Source organism: Lemur catta, chromosome 7 (genome assembly GCF_020740605.2).
Source record: "Lemur catta isolate mLemCat1 chromosome 7, mLemCat1.pri, whole genome shotgun sequence".
Taxonomy (NCBI): domain Eukaryota; kingdom Metazoa; phylum Chordata; class Mammalia; order Primates; family Lemuridae; genus Lemur; species Lemur catta.
The window spans coordinates 69186711-69210548 of record NC_059134.1 but is presented as its reverse complement, the minus strand read 5'-3'; the positions used below and the strand labels follow the sequence as shown (position 1 = coordinate 69210548).

At 37.3% G+C, this 23838-nt stretch overlaps 2 protein-coding genes across 2 annotated transcripts in view; one reads left to right on the top strand and one right to left on the bottom strand.

Annotated features, from left to right (window-relative positions):
• The window catches only part of RRAS2 (RAS related 2), a 74930-nt gene that overhangs the window by 7367 nt on the left and 43725 nt on the right, over positions 1-23838 (top strand). The window lies entirely within an intron of this gene.
• On the bottom strand, positions 2829-4348 carry LOC123642468 (transcriptional enhancer factor TEF-4-like). The gene is given in 4 exon segments (XM_045557581.1): positions 2829-3499; positions 3502-3797; positions 3799-4321; positions 4324-4348. Coding segments are annotated over 4 exon segments (1344 nt in total). The 3' UTR covers positions 2829-2999.

The window sequence follows — 23838 nt, the reverse complement described above, 5'->3', positions numbered from 1 at the left end:
ACACATGCACACATCTATACATCTTTTTTTCCAGTTCTGTCTACTGAAAGGGCCAATTGACACCCCTTTAGCAATGAGATCACCTAGTTCCAGATCTAGGTTTCTAAATATTGTTTCCCCTTTTCTTTCTTTCTTTTTTTTTTTTTTACCCAGAGCCACACCCAAGAAGCCTTGAGCAAGTGGACTCCCTAAATACCATTTTTTACTAGAAGGAACCTTAGAGAAATGGCTGATTCCAGATGGGGGCAGGAAAAAATGCAAGATGAGTTTGGAGCATGTCGTGGTGTCATAAAATAAGGAAATACTCAGAAAACAAAATAATGGGGATATGTCAAAGAGACACAGGAGCCTACCTGGAAGAACTACCATTGGCTAACTCTGGGACAAATCATTGAAATAAGTAAGACAATAATTGCCCGTAAATAAAGTAAGGATCTAGGATAGATAAATAAATGATTAGGGAGAAGTTCTCCATCCCCCACCCCCCTCAGCTTACATTAACTATCAGTTCTTGCATGGGGAGAAGTTCTTAATGTAGAATTCTGGTACTAATGAATGAACATAGAGGAAAGGATAGAATTAGAAAGTCATCTTTTGGCAGTCGTAACAATCGATTTACATTAGAATCATGAATGGATGTTAAAACTAGTGGGTGAAAGTTTGAGAGTAGCTGGATGTTAACATATTTATTAATTATCAAGGGGAGATAATAACTTTACAGGGAGAAACCTGGCTAACACCATGTGCCCATGTGATCCAAGTTAACATCTTTGGTATTGTTTTAGGTAGTGATAATTAGCAGAGTTAGTTTTACTCAGTAATGCTAATAAGACTGATCTTTATAATCACCTTAGCTTGGCTTTGAATGAAATTAAGCCTAAAGGAACCTCCTAGAGGCATAAAAGGGACCAACTTTCCATTTAAAGAGAAAATCTCTTCTTAGTTTTGGAGCCAGATGTCTTGGGAGAGAAAGGTTGATAAATTTAGGTTAGGGCACTACAGGTTTTGGCCATGAGCTCAAATCTTAAGCATAATAACTTCCTCCCTTTGAAACAAGTGTGTCTTTTGCTATGTAGATGTATTTTGTTTTTTTCTGTATTCTGTGGTAGTTTTTGGAAAGTAAATTCTCTTTTCTACTGGGATTTACCTTAAAATTATTTACATTAAACATACTTAATTAGATAATCAGAATAATAGTGTTTTATTCCCAGTTATGGAAAATGGGGAGTTTAGCAGTTTTGTTTGCTCTGTTTCTACTTTCCCTTTTCATAAATTTATTGTCCTTATTTAAAACAACCAAAAGGGTGTGAGATAGCAGTATTTTTAAAAGTTTTTTTTTATCTTTTGCATTTTATTTTGTTGTAATAATGTTGTTGAAAGTTATTGCTTTATCTGCCATTTCTATCATTCTACCTGGTTTCAGTGCTTATAAGCAATCCTTATCAACAGCTAGTTTTAATTTTTTATTTTTAAAATTTTATTCTTAAATTGGCAGGTGAAACTATATCATGTACAACATGACGTTTTGAAGTATATGTACATTGTGGAATGACTATAGCTAACATATGCATTATGTCACATAGTTACTTTTGTGGTGAGAATACTTAATACCCACTGTTAGCATTTTTCAAGAATACAATATATTGTTACTAACTGTAGTCACCATGTTGTACAGCTAGTTTTTATTTTGAATTGTGACTTTTTTCCTTTTCCCCATTTTCAGATGGAGAAATGAATTGTGATTTAAAGAACACTTTTAAGTACTTTTTCCTGAAAAGATATCTAAGATTATATTTACTTTTGCATGATAAATGATGGTTTTGCTGGGTATAAAATTATTGGGTCCCAACATTTTTGTATTAAAACAGTGGAAGTGCTGCTTTATCTGTCTTTATCTGAGTGGTCTCAAGTTTCTATTCTGCAGAATTAACTTTTCTAGTTGTAAGTTTGCAGCGTTCTCTTATTGTTGGAAATGGAAACATTTATTAGGATATGACTAGAAGTTTTTTTCTATTCACTAGTTTTTCCAGGGAAATGATGAAATACTCTCATGTCTGAGAAGACTTTCTTCTCCATTTTTGCATTTATTTTTTCAGCTATCTTCTGAAATAGCTATTATTTGTTCATGGATTCTCTGTAATCGTCATACCATATGGTTTTAAGTTAATCAGTGAAAAGGATAAGATCCTTTCCATTCTAGGAAGATTTGTCGAATTTCCATTATGCGTCATGGATGAAATTTTCTGGGTATCTCATGTAATTAGTCTCCAAAGCAGATTTAATGACCTTGATTTCTCAGTCTGATATTAAACAATGGCAGTGTTCTTTTGTCTTTTTTTTTTTTGGTAAAATAGCTTTATCCTCTGTCAGAACACAAACCAACACCCTTTGGGGTTGGGAGAAGGAAACACAGTCTAGCTCATGGCTCACTGAGAAGGAGAGGGATGAGATTACAAAGCCTCACCCCATTGCTTGTGCAGCTGAGATAAAGTCATAACCCTTATAAATATCTCATTATATTAAAAATATTTCCAGGGCCCACCTGGCTCTGCTCCTGCACAAAAAGTGTTAATGTTTGTGATACAAGGGGTGGTAGGGAGAGGCAGAAATTTAGGGGCAGGGGCACCTGGAAAACAGGAAGGGAGACAAGCCACTGTGTAACTAAGGCCCTTGGAAACATCCAGGGCGGGGAGGGGCCCTGTCAGAGGCTGAGAAGTGTACCTGGGAGTTGTCTCACTCCTGTCCTCAATCCCTGATGCTCCGGAGTGATCTGTCCTTTCAGACACCCCCTGTGAGGTCCCACTATCAGAGTCTGTTCTTTGTCAGTCCCAGCCTGTTCAGCTCACCAACCAAGTTTTGGGGTCCCCTATTGCTTAGGCCTCTGAGGTCAGCCCCTTTAAATCACAGCCCCCCTCCCTAAATAAGTAGCATGAGGAGAGCTGGAGGGCCCTTCCTGGGAGGAGAGTGTTCTGGGGGCAACCCAGTTTTGGGGTCCCCCTTCAGTCCCTGACCAGGGGATATATGTGGTGCTGGGCTCTGCGCTCACTGGTGGAGACCTCGAAGACGTAGGCGGTGCACAGCAGCAATTCCTGGGTGTCTCTGTTTGTCACCACCTGGAGGATGGTGAAGTTCTCAAGGACGCTATTCATCATGTATCGCTCAGGCAGCTGCCGCAACTTGTGCAAGAAATTCACCAAGTACTCGCACATGGGCGAGGGCAGTAGGCGGTACACGAATCTCCCGTCCTCCAGCTGGGCCTGCTCCGTCTCCACCTTCACCACCTGCTTGCCAAAGGAGCAGACCTTGGAGGAACAGGTGAGGGTCATGTGCTCCAGGCTCTCATACTGGCTGCTCACTCCGTAGAAGCCACCGCTGCTGCCGCCACCACCAGCGCCTGCCTCCTCACCACTTGGGCCCCAGTTCAGGTCTGCCCAGAACTTGACCAGGAAAAAGGCGTGTGGGGGCCCACGATCATACAGCTCTCGAAGACCACCCTTTTCTCGGGGAATTTGTCATAGATCTGCCGGACGTCCACACTCTCCAGCGGGGGTGCACTGGGGCTGGGGCAGTGCTGGCTGATGTGTACAAACAGGTGCCTCTGGTAAGAGTCAGCCGCATCTGGCGGTTCCACGAAGGCCGAGAACTCCACCAGCTGCAACCGGGCAGTGCCCAGGGCTCGAGCCTGCCAGGCTGGGGGTGATGGGGCAGGTGGGGGCTGGGGTGAGAGAGCTTGGGGGGGCTCGTACCGTGGGAGGTCAGTAGCTGGGGGAGTCAGTGACAAGGAGAACGGTGTCTGAGAATGGCTTCACATCTGGAACATTCCAGGGGGGTCCAGAGCCCCCTGACCAAAACTGGAAAAGCTCAGAGGCCTGAGGACCAGCAGGACCCAGTTTGGTCTGCAGGGAAGGTGCAGAGATGAGCTGCGCCGAGGACATGGTAGCCATGGTCTGGAAAGCCTTGTCCTTGGAAACCTGGTCCACATTCAGGGCCTTCAGCTTGGACTGGATTTCCCTTGATTTCCTTCGGGTCAAAACCTGGATGTGATTAGAGACCTGTTTGCGAGTTTGGGTCTTCCCTGTTCTCAGCTTGATGTAGCGGGCAATCAGTTCATTCCGACCATACATCTTGCCTTCATCGGACGGGATGATTTTCCGGCGGCCGCAGGGTGGGTAGATGGCCAGGGCCTCCTGGAAACTCTGCTCAGTGTCTGGGCTCCAGACACCCTCTGCATCCGGGCCCCCATCTCCTCCAGCCCCTTCGCTGCCGCCGGTACCCTCCTCACTGCCCTCTTCACTGCCTGTCCAGCCGCTGCCATCGTCCGGGGGGCCCCAACCCGGGGTTCCCCCATCTGGGCCTCATAGCGAAGAACCGTTTTGTCTTTTCTTAAGGCTACAAAACTGGTATTTTTCTAAAGCTTGATACTGTTTAATGAAATAGCTTTTTCCAGGGGCGTGTTTTTTCTTTGTGTGGATGAATATATATATTTTCTTTTTGTTTATCCATGAAGAGTTGTTCTTCTTAGCTGTTCTTGGTATTGAAAGTAAAGAACTGGTCATGTGTCAGAATTGCCTTGGAGTACTAAGATTTACATTCTGTTTTGATGCTGAAGGGTGAGTTGATACACGGGAGCTTCAGTTTCTTGGAGAGTATCAGTAGCAGGATTTCAACAAATACTAAATTTTATTAAATCCTCTAAGATATTCAGTCAAATCTGGGCTTTTGGCTGAGAGGTATAGTTTTATAGAATTAGAGATGGTTAAAAGGCATAGTTTTCATGTTTTTAAATCTGTCACAACCTGGCTTTCTGCACTGAGGCAAGGAAGAGGCTGGGGCGATATTTGTGTTTGTGTGTTTTCTCAAATGATGGTTTTGAACTAGACAGTGATTCTGTGTCTGGTTCACCTTGACATTATTTTAAGCCCTATAAGCTCTAGAATATAAACAAGTATTTTAGTAGAGGACTTTATAAATCTGGGATGCTTTGCCTGAATCTGTGCCCCTTAGTTGTATTTGTTTGTACATTTATTCTTCACATTCAGATTTTGAGAATTAATAGAGCAGGAATAGCTTTGTTACATAGAACAAAGCACACAGCAAAATATTTGTTAATATGTATTAATTGCTAATATTAGGTCTTAAACCAGACATAGGAAATAGCTGAGAAAAAAGAGGACTTAGGAAACATGAGTTGTATCCATTGTGGGTCCATAGTGGCTAGTTACTGAAGAAAACAAACTGGCTTTCATTTTGGATTTCATAGTTTCTCTGTAATTAAAAAGATTATGTGTGGCATATGCACATTTGGATGTTGAATTTTAGAAGTTTGAGCAGTTGATCCATAGCATTCAGTTTTATCCAAAATAGTCTTTAATTTTAGTCCTCTTTTAATTTCTCTCTGGAAATTCTGATTCCGGAAATGTAAAACAGTCTCAGAGTAAGGTCTTAAAAGTTATTATTTTTGTCTTATTTCCTGGTGAATTTTCTCCTAATCTTTGTTTTTAGTTAAATGATGATATGAAGTTGAGATTAATCGTGAGCAGTTTGTTAGCTGAAAAGGAGAAGAATAGTAAGCAAGTAGTCAAACTGCAAAAGAAGATTTGTGATAGAATTAACATTTAAGTTTCAGAAATCATGTGAAAAAGATGTGTGACTATTACATTTGTAATTTTGTCCCTTTTGCCTCTGAAATTAAAATGTGTCAGCTAAATGAGGTAGGGAAATTTGCCTTAGGCGTGTGATATGCTTGTGCACAAGCGCACGTAGGCATGGATCTTGCTGAAACTGAGAAAGGAGTGAATTTAAGGTTAGAGAGGAGTTTGTGGGTTTTTGGATTAAAAAATGGAAATAAGATGTAAAACAGTGGTATATGTCTCTGATAATTTAATGATGCTTGCAGACTACATGAATTATATTCAGATATTAGCATGGAATTTCCATGACAACTTGGTTTAAATGAACTACTTTTTTATTATCAAGTGACTTACTGTTAAAAATTTCTGGTAACCGCAACGGTGTTTTATGATAAAGCACTTTTCATTCAATTGAAAGCTAAGAATGGAGTAGGAATGGTAAGGTTGCATATTCATAATTCTTGCTTCATTTAAGTTTCAGTCTTGGTTATTTCCTTACCATTAGGAAGCCAGAGAGTTTCTATGATCATAATTTTAGATGTGAAAACAGTGTGGAAAACTTTGTCTTTAAACTATCAGATTGTGATTTTCAGTTTTTAATTTTTTATTTAGAGACACAGACTATTGTGTTTATTTTTTCCTCCTTTCTCAAATCATTGCAAACTATGGATTTAGTGTATATTTTTCTGTAGCAGAGAGCTGCAGGGAAGAAGCCATTGGCTGAGCTGATTAGTCGAATGAAGTTGTCTGACATGGGTTACTTTAGTTTGTGGTTTAAGATGAACAGTACATGGTGCACAGCTGTTGCTCCAACAGCTTTGTTCCAGCTGTCCTACTGGCCTGTCACAAAATACCCCACATTCCTTTTTTTTTAAAAAACAGAACTTCTTGTAATATTCTGTACTTTATTACTTAAAATGAATCCTAGTAATTAATGACTTTTCATTTTACACCTATCAATAGCTATTTACTTAGAACGATGCCCAAATGAATTATGTGTAATAGATTTAAGCCTTGTTGTATGTATACTTTTTGGTTTAGAGTTAAAGTTGTAGTTGTGAAATGTTTATACGAGACAAGTTAAGTGATTATTAACATTGAAAAGGCCACCAAACATTAATGCTATCCCCCCAAAAAGTAGCTGGTATCTGGATAATGAAACTGGCATCTTCTAATTTCTTAATTTTAACCTTGAGTTTGTATTAAGTTTTGGTAGAATTACAAAATAAAAAGCCATAATATCGTGTTTATATAGCTTGTATAGAAACTGTGTAGGTAGACGTTGGTTTGCATTTTTGATAAGGTAGTTGGTTGGTTGGACTTCAGTTCGTTTTCCTATCCTATGCAGTAACTGATTATAATACTAAGGTTTCTTTTCAAGTTTTTTTTAAAATTAGGAGTAGGTACCCATTAGGATACTTTGAATTAATAATGACTAATATATATTGAGCATTTCTGTGCATCAGGCACCATACTAAAAGCTTTACAAGCATTGCTTTATTTAATCTTTACAATTACTTTATTATTTCTATGTTACAGCTATGGAAAACGAGGCTTAAATAAGTTACTGAAGATCCATAATAATGACTGAGATTTGACTTGAATTCACATTTTCTGATTAAGAAGCTCCTAAGGACTACACTGTACTACCTTGCCCAAATCAAATTTTATTTAACAAGCTGCCTTGCTAAGCAAGTCATTATGTAAGTTTTCTTTCTTTTTAGTGGGTGGTTAGGTTCATGAAGCATTTCTCTTTTAAATTGAAATTAGGAGAGCTGGGATTGAATAGGAAGTGAAGTTTTGTTAAAAACATTCCTTGGCTTTGTGCACCCTCCTCCTGCCTCCCTGTGATCCATTTCCTATCACTTCTACAAATGCTACTCTGGCTACTACTCTTTCCCCTGGGTCGGCCCCCAGACTGGCTCCCACCTCCAGAATTCCATTGCCTCACCTGCCCCGTATCTATTTGAAATTCCTACTCTTAGGCAGTCTATTTAAGCTCTTACGTTTGAAGAAACACAATCTGATCAAACTTAGTCACAATCTGTGTGAAATGTACATCCATCACTCTTCTGGAGCTATATCCTTTACCAAGCATGCCTTTTTAAAACATTTTCATTTTATTTTTAATTTTTATTGATACATAATATACATATGCATACATATTTATAGGGTCCCAGTATGCCCTTTTACCTGATGAATTCTTAGTTATCTTTCTAGCTGTGGCTCAGATTTCATCTCCAAGAAGCCTCTTCTGAGGGAATATCCAGACTGGGCTAGGTGCCTCTCCCATTGGCTCCCATGGTATCCTGCGCATTTTTTCCCCCTAAACCTTTTGAGAATAAGTTGCAGAATTCTGTCAGTGTTTATTTTCTAAAGAAGAGTCTTTTGTATAACCTTAGTATAGTTGTTAAAATTAGGAAATTACAATACTATTATCTAACTTATATTACTCAGATTTTACCAATTGTTCCCTAATGTCCTTTATAGCAAAAGAAAAAAAAATTTTCTGGTCCAGGATTCAGTCTAGGATTGCTTGTTGCATTTATTTGTCATGTCTTCTTAGTCTTAAGGTTATTTGTAAAATAACCCACAATTTGGGTTAGTCTGATGTTTTCTTGTGATTAGAATCAAATTGTGTATTTTTGGCACAAATATCACAGAAGGGATATTGTGTCTTCTAGTACTGCAGTCCCCAACCCCTGGGCCACAGCCTGGTACTGTCCCCTGGCCACTTAGGAACCAGGCTGCGCATGCATCACTGCCTGAGCTCCACCTCCCCCCACTCCCACCCCGACCTGTGGAAAAATTGTCTTCCGTGAAACTGGTCCCTGGTGCCAAAAAGGTTGGGGACTGCTGCTAGTACATCATATTGAAGAGGCACATATTATCTGTTTCTCGCTACTGATGATATGAAATCTGATCACTTAACCACTGATTACTCTCTTCCCTTTCTGATCAATGAATATTTTGTGGGTTAGAGATGTTGAGACCAGGTTAATAACCTAGTTTTTTTTTTTTTTTTTTTTGTTTTGAGTCAGTCTCACTCTGTTGCCCGGGCTAGAGTGCTGTGGTGTCAGCCTAGCTCACAGCAACCTCAAACTCCTGGGCTCAAGCAATCCTCCTGCCTCAGCTAACCAGAGTGCTAGGGATTACAAACGTGAGCCACCTAGCCCGGCCATAACCTAGTTATTTTTTATCCTTTGGAGTTACTTTGTCTGTTTCTCTTTGCTCATCTTATCTCCTTCCCACCTGCATTCCCTTCCATGTTTCCTTGTTACACTTGCTGCTTCCAGTTTGCATTTGGGGACATGAGTTTTTTTTTTTAATGTCCTCAAAGAACACTTGTATTACATACTCTTCTTTAGAAGGAAAAGCCCCCAGTTAGTATGTTTTTTTTATTCAGTAAGAGGACCTATACTTTCTTGGCCTTAGTTTCTTCATCTTTAAAATGAAGAGGCTAAAATAGATTATATCTAAGGAACTTTCAGGTTCTAAAGTCCTATGGCAAATGAGTTTATGAGTTTTAAAAAGTTAAATTGTTATGTCTAGTTTGTCCTGTTTTTCCCCTTTAAGGTTTTAAAAAACCTGTCTTCATTCTTCTTTCTGTACAATATATAAATGTCTCATTGCTTAGGCTTATAGTAGAAATGTCCTTACTTTCACTGGAGACATGTCCCTTCGATGTAGATAATGCCTTTTCCTAAGGTGGAAGGTAAAGTGGTATTGGTTTCTTTTGGTGGGATGGGGGTTGGGGTAGGAGACTCATTCTCACAATAGTCTATTAATAAATAAGTCTTATCATTCATTGCAATTTTCTGAACTGCTTAAAACAAAGAGAAGAAGAAAAAATTTAGTCTAATAATGGTTATTACCTTTAAAAACATGATTTATTTATAATTTCCTTGGGAGGGGTTTCACAAAGTTTCTTAACATAATTTCTAAAGAAGTGAGAATCTTGATTCATGGTAGAATTTAGAACAAATTATTTATTTGTAGACGTTAGTTATAGTCATGTGTCACTTAATGATGGAGATCCGTTCCGAGAAATGTGTTAGGCAATTTCGTCACTCTGCAAACACTGTAGAGTGTACTTACACAAACCCAGATGGTATAGCCTACTACACACCCAGACTAGGTGGTATAGCCTATTGCTCCTAGGCTACAAACCTATACAGCATGTTACTGTGCTGAATACTTTAGGTCATTGTAACACAATGGTATTTGTGTATCTAAACATATATTGAAACATAGAAGAGACAGGTAAAAAAAAAAAGGTATAAAAGATAAAAAATGGTAACCCCTGTGTGGGGCACTTACCACAAATGGAACTTGCAGGACTGGAAGTTGCTCTGGGTGAGTCAGTGAGTGAGTGGTGAGTGAATGTGAAGGCCTAGCCCTAGGATGTTACTGTACACTACTGTAGACTTTAAAAACACTGTACACTTAGGCTATGTTAAATTTATAAAACAATATTTTTCTTCAGCAATAAATTAACCATAGCCTACTGTAACTTTTTTGCCTTATAAACTTTTTAATTTTTTTAACTTCTTGACTTCATTTTGTAATAACTCTTAGCTTAAAGCACATTGTACAGCTGTACAAAAATATTTTCTTTCTTTATATCCTTATTCTGTATGCTTTTTTCTATTTTTAAAATTATTTTTATTTAAAAAATTTTTTGTTAAAAACTAATGCATAAACACACACATGCATACGTCTACACAGGGTCAGGGTCAAGATGTCACTAGTTGATAGAAATTTTTCAGCTCCATTATAACTTTTTGGGACCACTGTTCATTTATTCAGTCTGTCCTTGACCTAAAGATCATTATTTGCGCATGACTGTATTTCATTATAAACAGACTGAAAGCATGAAGTGTTATTTCAACATTGTTATTTTGAGTTGTACAGTAAAAGCATTAGGTTACTTAATGAGTTATAAGAAGTTAATTTGGGCACATTTTAACTTTTTAAGTAATTCTTCCTTAAGATTTTTATAATAACTAGCATTTACTTTTGTGATGTTTTACATTTGTGTAATTCTTTAGTTTTTGGATACATGATTTCATTTTATGACAGTAACAAACCTTTATGATTGAAAGGCAACATGGCATTGTCATGATCATTATTTTCATTCCACATATGAGGAGAAATGGAGGCTGGGGAGGAGGGATTTGCTCAAAGTCCTATAGCAAACAGTGAAGCTGGGATTTAACCTAGTTTTCCCTACTTATTAATGTTAAATTTGAACAAAAATGCCAACACTTAAAGAGAGGAGCTGAAAACAGTGATATTCTTATTTGAATGAAATTCTCTGTATGTGACTAAGTTATCAGTATGAGTCTGGGAAGAACACTGGGAGGAGGAGGAGGAGAGGGAAGAGTAAGTGAGGTTTAACAAAACGCACATTTGATGACTTGATGTGTTTCTACTGAAACTACTAATGTTGTCTACTGATAAAAGCTAGTAAGGAACCAAATATTTGCGACAGTATCCTCTCTCTAAAATGTAGCTTAGGAAGACTGAGTTATTCATTCTACAGACATCGGTGTTGTATACATGCTTGAGAATAACAAATACTAAAGTCAGTGTATTGATTACCTCTTGGGGTTGGGGGAGGAGAGAGGGGAATATGATTATCAAGAGCCATACAAGAGTCTTCAATCATATTAGTCATGTTTTATTTCCTAAGTTGGCAGGTGAGTATGCATATTCTTTATATTTTTTCTTCATAACATCTGAGATATTTTATAGTTAAGAACAGATAATGTACTCTGAATTGACTTCAATAAATATGTAGTCAAATGGAAACTTTCAGCCATTCATTTGGTATTAAAGGTATCTTGAATTGGTTGACAAGACACAAGTGTGTTCTTCAGGGGTTTTCCTTCAGGGTGGGAAACTTTTTTTTGTCCTTGTCTACTCAAACAACTTGAGTACAATTCTTATTACAGTAAAAAGTTCTTAAGAGTGTTTGGGTAAAACTGTTTTATGTGAATGTGTGTGTATAAGTGTGTGTGTTGTGATTTGCTTTTAAAATTACTGTACATGGTTTCTGAAGATTTCTCCAGAGCATAGTATCTGATTTCATCTTGGTGGTTACAGGAAATGATGATTAATTTTGCCATAAATTTCCTGTATGAAGAAATGATGCCTTTAACTTTTCCCAGCACCAAATTCTTAACACTGTAGGTGTAAAAAATGAATGTACACATAATGTGGTTTTAAGTCAGTGTGAATAAAGATTAAAAGAAAATGTAGAGTATCCTATACTAGACCTGTGCTCTATGCTATATGCTTTTGCCTTTCTTTGCTCTCATGAGATTTACTCATTCATAAAATTGATTACTTTTGGACTGAGAACATTTTCATTAAGAGTTGACTTTTTTGAGGGAGGGGTGGGATTATTTTAGAAATATTAAGGATGCTACCACCCTTTTGGTGGTTTTGTTAATGGAAGGAAGGAATCTTATTTCCAAGTTTGGGTGATAATGGGATTAGAAAAATGATGGGTTTTTTTGTCTTTATTTGGGGTACTTCGGCTTTTTGGAGAGGTGGATAAGAGAGATAAAAGGAGTCCTCTGTTCTTCCAACAAGAACAAGATATACATTTAAATATTGCTAATTTCCCCAATAAATAAATTCTTAAAAACGTGATTTAAGGGAATATTTCAATTTACAGGTTATAGTGTAAGCTTAAAAGGAAGTGCGTAGGGTATGTAAGAGGTGAAAGGTTGGGGAAGGTAAAATAAATGTGCTTGTTCTTGAGTTTAGAGATTTGGATTATCTTCTTTTTGGGGGATTACCTAGGAATTAACTCATGGTGCAAATTGGGTCTTTTGATTTTGAATAGATTCCCACTGTGCTTTAAGGGCTGGGTTCTTCTGGTATTGATTTCTGAGAATTTGAATAAGTATTTTGCCTCTGGCATGGTTTTATTTTATAGGTATTTTTTCTCTGGTGTCTTCTCAAAAGCAGAGCTGTTCTTCTCATTCCAGTGACAAGTAGAATCTGTGGTCCATTAAGACTTTGTGATAGACAAAATTTGGAAACTTCCACATGCAGAGGTTCTTAACTTTTTTTGTGCAAAGGACTCTTGACAGTTTGGTAAAACCTGTGGATTTCTCAGAATACTGTTTTTAGATATGTGTGTTGGCTGGGTGTGGTGGCTCACACCTGTAATCCTAGCACTCTGGGAGGCCGAGGCGGGTGGATCACTCGAGGTCAGGAGTTCGAGACCAGCCTGAGCAAGAGCAAGACCCCGTCTCTACTAAAAATAGAAAGAAATGATCTGGCCAACTAAAAATATATATCGAAAAAATTAGCCGGGCATGGTGGCACATGCCTGTAGTCCCAGCTACTCGGGAGGCTGAGGCAGTAGGATCGCTTAAGCCCAGGAGTTTGAGGTTGCTGTGAGCTAGGCTGATGCCAGGCACTCACTGTAGCCCAGGCAACAAAGCAAGACTCTGTCTCAAAAAAAAAAAAATATGTGTGATTATAAAGGAAGCCAATACATTTAAATACTGATTATCAAAATAATTAGAAACAAAATTCTTCCTTTGTAACTCACTGAGTGTAAATGCTATTCTGACTTATCTGTAACAACTATTATATGAGAATATCTGATTTAGTGATAATCAAAAGTACTGCTACAGTACTTTGTTGAAGGAAATGTTAAATTTCAATTAGAGGTGCCAAAAGACAAATTTACAATAAATTTAGTTTAAAGATCTAATTTTTATTTTTGATCCCAGAATCGATCAATGCCTCATTTTATAAAACAGAGTGACTGTTCTGAACTAAGCAAAGAAGATTGGCTCTTGGGGCAGAAAAGGGCTGAAGAAAGCAGAAACAGAACAAAAACCAGATCAGTCTTTTTCTTGTCTTTGGAATGGTTAAAGCAGAGGGGACTTCCTTATCTTGCCTACAAAAACTGGCCTGTTTGGGGATTTGACTATTATCTCTTACTCTTCTGATTTCTAGGAAAGTCAGATAAATGACTTGATTTTGCTTGGCAGTGGGAGCACCATTCAGCATGAATAACTTTCATTTTGGTTTGAACTGTTGGGCCTAGTGCAAGACCTCAGTCCAAACCAATGGCCTCTGGTAAATTTTATTTTATTTTTTGCGAATGGGTCTCGCTGTGTTGCCCTGGCTGGAGTGCAGTGGTGCAAACATAGGTCACTTATTAGTCTATCTTCAAATAATCTCCTTCCCATATAATGTAAAACCCTGCAACAATATACTTCCATTTTCCCCCTCCTGTACTTTATGTTTATGTTGTCCTAATTTTAATTCTATTTATGGTACAAACCCTGCAATATATTGCTGTTCTTTTCTTTCTTTGTTTCTTTTTTTTTTTTTTGAGGCAGGATCTCACTCTTTTGCCTGGGCTGGAGTGTGATGGTGTCATTGGGCTCAAGGGATCCTCTGGCCTCAGCATCCCGGGTAGCTAGGAGTGTAGGCAGGCACAACCATGCCTGGCTAATTTTTTAAAAAAAATTTTTTGTAGAGGGTCTACCTATGTTGCCCTGGCTGGTCTTGAACTCATGGTGTCAAGAGTGCTGGGATTACAGGTGTGAGCCCCAAAGCTGTCTTTTGTGGGGGGAAATTTGTATCTGTAGAGAATCTCCATTAATGCAGCCAGGTCTTTCCTTAACCGAGCTACAAAAGATTAACTGAGAGTCTGTTACTTTTGAAGGACTGAGAAGAAATATTTACTATCTATTCTCTCTGAGGGCTGCTACCTATAAAGTTTTATTTACATACCAAGACCCCTTTGCTAGCCATTTTCTTCCTTTCTCCCTTCCATAACCTGTCTTGCCACTAAAACCTGTTTTGCCACAATCCAAGCCCCCATTCTTTATAAACTTCTGAGTCAATTGGGAGGTTGAGTTTTCATTTTGAGGGCTCCCACGTATACAAGTTAAATAAATTTGTATGCCCCTTTCTCCTATTAATAAAAGTGCTTCATGCTAGTGATTTTTTTTCAGTGAACTTTTAGGGGGCCTAGGGCCTCAGTCCCTGCAAAAGTGTTTATGATCCATAAATGAATCTCATGTTTAGACTTGGGTCCCTTCCCCAAGATACTGCAGGTATGTAAATGCAAATATTCCCGCAACTGAAAAAACGTGAAATCTGAAATACTTCCAGTCTCAAGCATTTTGGATAAGGGATACTCAAAGTGTATGTATTAGTATCTACATCCTTATGCAACTCTGAACCTTAATTTCCTCATCAGTAAAAGGGGGATGGTAATAGTACTTATTACTTTGTAGGTTTTAGCTTTTTTGTGGGTGTTCTAGGTATGACATTGTTTATGTATAATTTATTACAGTCTACTGGTATTGTCATTTTACCAGTCTGAGTGAAGTATGGAAACCTTACCTTCCTTCATGTTCCTTTACCCTTCTGCATTTATAATATAACTTTTAAATATTCTCTCTGTATACATTTGGGACCACATCAGATAGTATTATAATTTTTGTTTCAACTGTCAAGCATACTATAGAAAATTCAAGAGAAGAAAAGCTTATTGTATTTATCTCTATTTTTGCTAGCCTTGTTGTATTTTTCTTCCTGATGTTTGAAGTTCCTTGTTTTATCGTTTAAAGACCTTAGTTTAGCCATTCTTTTAGGTTGAGTCCTCTGGCAACAAATTCTTAGGTTCTCTTATTTGAGAACGTCTTGATTTCTCTTTCATTCCATAATAATATGTTTTTTTTTTACTGGATGTAGGATTCAGAATTAACACAGTAGTCTTTCCTTATCTATAGGGGTATGTTCCAGGACCCCCAGTGGATGCCTAAAACTGTGGATAGTACTGAACCTTATATGTATTGCTTTTTCCTATGCATACATACCTATGATAAAGTTTAATTTATAAATTAGGTACAGTAAGAGATTAACAATAATAACTAATACAATAGAACAATTATAAAAATATAATAGAAGTTATCTGAATGTAGTCTCTGCCTCACGCAAAATCTATTGTACTTGTCCTTCTTGTGATGAGGTAAATGAGTGATGAGGTAAATGAGTGAGGTAAATGAGGTAGGCATTGTGATGTAGCATTGGGCTACTATTGATTGACCTTCTGACTTATCACAGTCACCTGATTTGGATGATGTTGGATCATTGAGCCATAATGATGTTGATGGTTGGCTGTCAGGAACTGATGATGTTGATGACTAATGGCAGCATATATAGTGTGAATATGCTGGACTAAGTGATGGGATGGCTTGAGATTTTATCACCCTACTCAGAATGGTGTGCAATTTACAACTTGTTTATTTCTGAAATTTTCCATTTAATGTTTTCGGACCTCAGTTGACCAAGGGTAACAAACCATGGAAAGTGAAACTACAGATGGCAGGAGGCTATGGTAGTTCTTTTTGATCAGCATGTGAAAAATGCTGCGCCACTTCTGATCTCCATGGTTTCTGATGAGAAGTCTGCCGTTTTTACCCTATAGGTGTTTTTCTCTGGCTGCTTTTAAGATTTTTTTGTCTTTAGTTTTCAGAAATTTAATTATGATATGTCTTGGTGTGGATTCCTCTTTGGGGTTCATTTAGGTTTTGTTTTTTTTTCTTTTCAAACCCTGCAGACGCAGTGTTATGGCTTGGCTTCTTGACTGTGTGTAGGTTTATGTCTTGCCAAATATGGGGAGTTTTCAACTATTATTTCTTCATGTACTTTTTTTTTTTTTTTTTTGAGACAGAGTCTCACTTTGTTGCCCAGGCTAGAGTGAGTGCCATGGCGTCAGCCTAGCTCACAGCAACCTCAAACTCCTGGGCTCAAGCGATCCTACTGCCTCAGCCTCCCGAGTAGCTGGGACTACAGGCATGCGCCACCATGCCCGGCTAAGTTTTTTCTATATATATTTTTTTAGTTGGCCAGATAATTTTTTTCTATTTTTAGTAGAGACGGGATCTCGCTCAGGCTGGTCTCAAACTCCTGACCTCGAGCGATCCATCCGCCTTGGCCTCCCAGAGGGCTAGGATTACAGGCCGTGAGCCACCATGCCCGGCCTCTTCATGTACTTTTTTAATTCTCATTTTTTTTGGCCTCTCACTGAGATCCTCTGAAAACATGAAAGCTAGATCTTTTTTAATAGTCCCACTGGTTCTCTTGAGGCTCTGTTTACTTGTTTTTTCTTTTTTCCAGTGCATTTTTGTCATCTTTTCCAGATTGAATGGTTTCTATTGTTCTGCTTTCCAGTGTGTTGCTTCTTTTCTTCTGTCCTCTCCATTTTGTTGTTAAGGCCATCCACTGAACTCTTTATTTTGGTGGTTGTATTTTTCAGTTTTAAGTTCCCATTTGGTTCTTTATATTTCTCTTAGGTTAGTAAGTATGAAATATCCTATTTCCTTAAGTGCTAAGTTTGACAGTTAATATCTCTTGACATTTCATTTTGACACTTTTTTTTTTTAAATTGTGAAGGTACATCCTCATTTTTTCAAACGCATGTTTTGGCTTGTGATTATCTTTCAAAAAAATTTTTTAGAGCAATTTTTGTGAAACTATGGATAAGGCAAAAATTCGTGTTATTTTTGAATATGAGTTCTGTAGTGGAACAAATGCAGCACACAGACATCTCGAAATATCAACGGAGTGTTTGGGAAGGATGTGACTAATGAACACACAGTAGGTTGATGGTTTAGGAAGTTCCATTTTGGTGATTTTAATCTTGAAAATGAGCCATGTGGGTGAACTGAGACCAAGGTGGATAATGATGAGCTGAAGGCTCTAGTAGAAGCGAATCCATCTCAACCTATGCGTGAATTAGCAGCAAGGTTTGACATTACTATTCCAACAATATTGGACCATTTGAGACCAAGGTGGATAATGATGAGCTGAAGGCTCTAGTAGAAGCGAATCCATCTCAACCTATGCGTGAATTAGCAGCAAGGTTTGACATTACTATTCCAACAATATTGGACCATTTGAAACAAACGGGCAAGGTAAAGAAACTGGTATGTGGGTACCGCATGAATTAAATGAGTGTCAGAAGAGAAATTGTCTCAAAGCTTGCCTTTTTTTGCTGTCACAACATAAAGGCTAACCATTTCTACACCGTATTGTTATGTGTGATGAAAAATGGATTCTTTTTGACAATTGCAAACATTCGGCACCATGGTTAGATAAAGATGATGTGCTGAAACACAGTCCAAAACTGAACTCATCAAAACAAGCTAATGGTGTCTGTTTGGTGGTCCAGTGCTGGTATTATCCCCTACAGCTTCATGAAACCTGGTCAGTCAATTATAGGGGATGTCCACCACAGCCAGCTGGACGAAATGATGAGGATGCTTGTGATTAAGCAGCTGAGATTGGTGGATAGAGATAGGCCAAGCCTCTTGCAAGACCACAGGTGACACAAACAAAGCTGCTCAAACTACAGCAGCTGGACTTGGATGACTCTCTTGTCATCCACTGTATTCACCAGACCTTGCACCAACTGACTACCACTTCTTCCAGGCTTTGGACCACTTCTTTCAAGGAAAAATATTCAATCTCAGCAAGCTGTGGACAACGCCTTTCTCGATTTCATTGCCACTTGCTCTTGAGGCTTCTTTGCTGCTGGCGTAAGCAAGCTAGTGTTAACATGGCAAAACCGTGTCCATAGTTTAGGCACATACTTTGGTTAATTGTACTGCTTCTTGTTTGAGATACAATAAACTAAACTTTTGATTCGAAATCAGACATTTCCTATTAAATGACCTATTTCTTTGCAGAGACTTTTTGTTTTTTACTGAGGCTTTCTATTTTTTCATTTGTTTCAAGCATGCTTGTATTTGTTGAATCAGTTTTATCCAGACTGCATTAATATTGTTCTCAGATAATTCTGATATCTTTGTCATCTCAATGTTGGCGTCTGCTGATTGCCTTTTTGTCATTCAGTTTGAGATCTTTCTGGTTCTTGTATTTTTTTGTTGAAACCTACACATTTTCATATTTTGTTCTGAGGTTATAGATCTTATTGAAACTGTTTCAGCTGGCATTTTTGATACTGCTCTGGCAGGAGAAAGGAAGGTGCTGCCTTGTTAGTGTGAGGAGGAGGTAGATTTCTATATTCCCTGCTCTCCCTTCATTGAAACTCAAGAGCTGGGAAACAACTGCCCAGTGGGGATAGAAGTCCAGGTTCCTGTGTGATCTCCATTGACACTGCTGGGAGAGTTGTTGGCTGGTAAGGATGAAAGTTCAGGTTCCCTACTGGGCCTTCTCTGACACCATTGCAGTAGGGGTTGTTGGGGTGCCTCTTTACAGCTGAGTGTGGAATTCTAGGCTCCCTACTCTAGACTTCCCTGGTGTGGGTGGAGGTGAAGCTGAAGTTTTTTCTTTGTTGTTTGGAGTAGAGAAGTTACTCTCTAAAAATTTTCTGTCTTTCTGGGTATTACAGAAAAGAAACTGAAGACAGTTTGAAGAATGGCTTTGAGTGTTCAGCAGGGTCGCATGTCTTATATTGGGAAGTAATCTGATGGTGAAAATTCTAAGGTTGAATTCAGCAATGAATAGGTTACAGAGAGAGCTGTATTAGTGGAATGATGGGACTAGAAGCCAGACTATATTGAATGGGAGGTGAAGAAAATTGTTGACTGAGGGGAAAGAAGGAAGGAAAGAGCCAGGGGTAGGGTAGGGTGGTGGTGGTGCATGTGTTTTTAGAAAAAGAAAGTGTCTTGTTTTCTGCTGAGGAAAAAGCTAGTAGAATAGGAAAGATACTAGAGAAGCAACAGTTGATGTCAAGGATCTTTGAGAAGGTTGGAGGAGATCAGATCTAGAGCACAAACTGAAGTGTAAAAGCTGGGGAGGAATAGTGATACTTTTCTTTTTTAACCCACATTATGGTGGAAAGAATATTTATATGGGGGTGTTTATGGATGCAGGAGAGTTTTTAGAAACAAGGAAGAACTTGATGGGAGTTCGAGCCAGTTAGTTTTCTTTGATATAGGAGGCAGAATAATCTAGTGTGTGCATGTGCACACGTGCAGCTGCTTTCCAAAAATGTTTTACCCAAATTAGTAATTTAATAGTAAAAAAATACCCATCTGTTATAGTATAGATATATCATAATTGTATATATTTTTAAAAATTCGCTGATGATGCAAATAATTCTTTTATCTTAAAAGGAAAATGACAAGGTGAGCAAGCAATTAACAAATACAGAAAACATTTTAAATTGTTGTCTTTCTGAATAGCAACAAAAAAAGAACAGTAAAACAAGAAACCACTTTTAAGTTACCAAGTTAACAAAAATTGATAAAAGGTTACCTGTTATCTGTAAAGGGACGGGAAATGGGCACTCATACTGCTTTTGAAGTTGTAGATCAATAAGGTGAATTAAGTCTTAAATTTCATAAACTTTGACCCAGTGGTTATTTTCCAAGTAAATTTTCTGATGAAATAATTTGCTGTATGTGCAAAGATTTATAAATAAAATTTTGTGACAGTGTTACTTATGACAAAATTTTGGAAATAGCCTATATGGTCAGTAATGAAGATTAAGTAATGGTCCATGTCATTAAAATTAATTTTAAGAGACTATTTGGCAAGGAGGTAATGCCTATTAAAAGTAGGGAGGGAACGTAGATCATAGAACTGAATTCCCAGTATGGTACAGATTTAATTGTATATGCATAGGAAAATAAGAGCTCAAATGAAGAGTTGAATTATGGATGATTTTAATTTTTTTTTTTTTTGTGTCTGGATTTTCTTTACTGAACATGCAACATATTCTATAATAAGGAAAAAAATTTAAAAAACTTCAGTTTTTATTCTTAAGAGAATATAATTGGTATAGCTTTCCAGAATATAGGTTGGTGTTACTTAATCAATAGCTAAGCCTTATCCTTTGACTTTTAAGTACACCTCCAGGGATTTTTACTGTGGAAGAAAGAATCACAAATATCTATATACAAAGATATTTATCATGGCATGAATTATAATAGTGATATACTAAAGTTTAAATAGTTAAATTGTTAAAATACAGTTCATTTCTCTAGTGAACTTAAAGCAGATCAATACGGCTTATAAAAAATTATTTTAGAAATGTATATAATGATAGAGGAAGTTGTTTCTACTATGATTTACATGAAGAAAAACATAAAATGATAAGTCTTGTACTATTTTTTTATCCTTAAAATGATAGGGAAAAAACCCAATAGGAATAAATACAAATAGACTCAAATGTTGAGTTATATTCTTCTTTACACTTTTATAAATTTTCTACAGTGGTCTAATTTTATAATTTAAAAAAGTTATAAATAAATATGCCAATTGATATAAAACAATAAAAGTTGTTTGGTTTGTATTGTTATGATTCCCAGGGAAATGTGAATTCTTATTTTTATTGTTTCATTTTTTTCTTATATGATTTGTTCATGTCTTTGGCCATTTATCTGTTAGCTTATTTGGAAAAGCCTCTGAGTAAATATAAGAAGTTATATTTACTTCAGTTAGTTTCTTTATCTGTGGTGAAACACAGACTACAAATCTAGATTTCTGCCAACATATGAAAATATGCTCAACATCACTAGTCATCTGGGAAATGCAAATTAAAACCACAATGAGATACCATCTTACTCCTGTCAGAATAGCAATTATTAAAAAGTCAAAAAACAATAGATGTTGACATGGATGGGGGGACGGGGTCGGGAGAACACTTATACACTGTTGGTGGGAGTGCAAATTGGTACAACCTTTATGGAAAACAATATGGAGATTCCTCAAAGAGCTAAAAGTAGACCCACCATTTGATCCAATAATCACACTGCTAGGTATCCACTCAAAGAAAAAGAAGTCATTTTATAAAAAAGACACCTGCACCTGAACACTTATTGCAGCATAATTCACAATTGCAAAGATATGGAACCAACCTAAGTGCCCAACAACTGATGAGTAGATAAAGAAAATGTGTGTATGTATATGTGTGTGTATATACACACATATATGCACATACATACACACACACCCCATGGAATACTACTTAGCCATAAAGAAGAATGAAATAATGTCTTTTGAAGCAACTTGAATGGAACTGGAGACTATCCTAAGTGAAGTATTTCAGGAATGGAAAAGCAAATACCTCATGTTCTCCTAAGGGTATATATGGTCATAAAGTGGTGTAACGGACATTGAAAACTAAGAATGAGGGAGGGAGATGAGGGATAAAAATCTACCTGTTGGGTACAGTGAACACTATTCTGGTGACAGGTACACGAAAAGCCCTGACTTCAGCGTCATACAATTCATCCATGTAACAAAAAACGCTTGTACCCACTAAATCTATTGAAATTAAAAAAAATTTTTTTGTTCTGTCATTTAAACCTTAGATCATTTTTCTTAAGATCTGATATGCAGTTCTTTTATTTTCTATGATCAGATTTTATCATATCTTTTATAAGGAATCCATTTGTTGGCTATTTTGCACCGATGATGCGTGTTTGTGATTTTTTTTTTTTTTTTTTTTGAGACAGAATTTCGCTCTGTTGCCTGGGCTAGAGTGCCATGGTGTCAGCCTAGCTCACAGCAACGTCACACTGCTGGTGGGCTCAAGCAATCTTCCTGCCTTAGCCTACCTGAGTAGCTGGGACTACAGGCCCGCATGCGCCACCATGGAATTTTTTGTTTCTATTTTTGGTTGCTTGGATAATTTTTCCTATTTCTAGTAGAGATGGGGTCTCGCTCTTGCTCAGGCTGGTCTCCAACTCCTACCTCAAGCAATCCTCCTGCCTGGGCCTCCCAGAGTGCTAGGATTAAAGGCATGAGCTACTGTGCCTGGCCTGTGAGTTTTTAATTGATTAAAAAACTTAGTGAAATATTTGTGAAAGTGTCATTAAAAATACAGAAATTTTACCATATATGCAAAGATGCAAGCAATACGAAGGTATGTCAAGTAAAAGCATCTCCCATTCCTGTTTACATGCTTGTTATTTAGTAATAAGCACATTCATTAAAGTGCACTCATTTGAAGTATATTGTTACTTGGGTTTTGACAAATATATACACCTATGTAACCATCACCACAAGCAAGATAGAGAACATGTCTGTCTCTCTGTCCTTTCCCAATCAGTAACCTCCAAGCGTAACCACTATACTTTTATTCTGTTTTGCCTGTTTTCAGACTTTATTTAATAGAATTATACAGTATGTGCTATTTTGTGTCTGTGGTGTTTTGCTTGGCATAATGGTTTTGAGATTCATCCATGATATTACTTGTTTCTGTAGTTCCTTCTTCTTGTTTGGTAGTATTTCATTGTATGGCTATACCAAAATTTATTTATTGACGGACCATTCAGATTATTTCCAGTGTTTAGGAGCTATGAATAAAGCTGCTCAGAACACTGAGGTACAAGTCATTGTATGAACTTACGTTTTCATTTCTCTTGGATAAATGCCAATTCATGGGTTATTGGGTCATACAGTAAGTGTATGTTTAACTTTGAAAAAGAGTTTGGCAGTTTCTTAAATGTGTTTACCATTTTACATTCCCAGCAACGTTGTATGGAAATTCCAGTTACTCTGGGTCCTTACCAACAGTTGGTATTTTAGCCAATGCAGTGGGGGTGTGGTCGTATCTCACTGTGGTTTTAATTTTGCTTTTCCCTAATGACTAATGACACTGAGCATCTTGATGTGTATATCAGCCATTTGTATAGCTTCTTTTGTATCTGTTCAAATCCTTAATCTGTTTTAAAAATTGAGTTGTTTGTGTTACTAAGTTTCTTGTTTCTTTTATTAAGTTGTATAGGTGTTGTATTGTTTCCGCTTTCTGGGTACACAGAAGCTTATGATCAAGATCATATTTGGCTTGTAGGATGAATTGGATAATATGTTAATCTTCACATTCCTCACGAGTTTAAATTTTTTTCTTGTTATACTGTTTAATGGAGTTTTAAAATTTTATATTTAAAAATCTGAATTTACCACTGTTGTCATTAATTACAGTTACTCCTTTTGTTGTTGATAAATTAGACATGTCCATGTCATCTTCTGTTGATTTAGTTTTCTAACTCTTGGGATGTCAACTTTATTTGTAAATGTGTGTTTTTGTTTTTAAAATTTCGTGTAAAAACATTGCCTTAATTAAGCTTTTCAATTTTTTTGTATAGTTGTGGTTGAAAGTATCTTTTGTTATAGCCTCTTTTCCTTGAATATTTATATCATCTGAAAAAGCTTTTTTTAGTGTGACTACATGTCAGTGTAC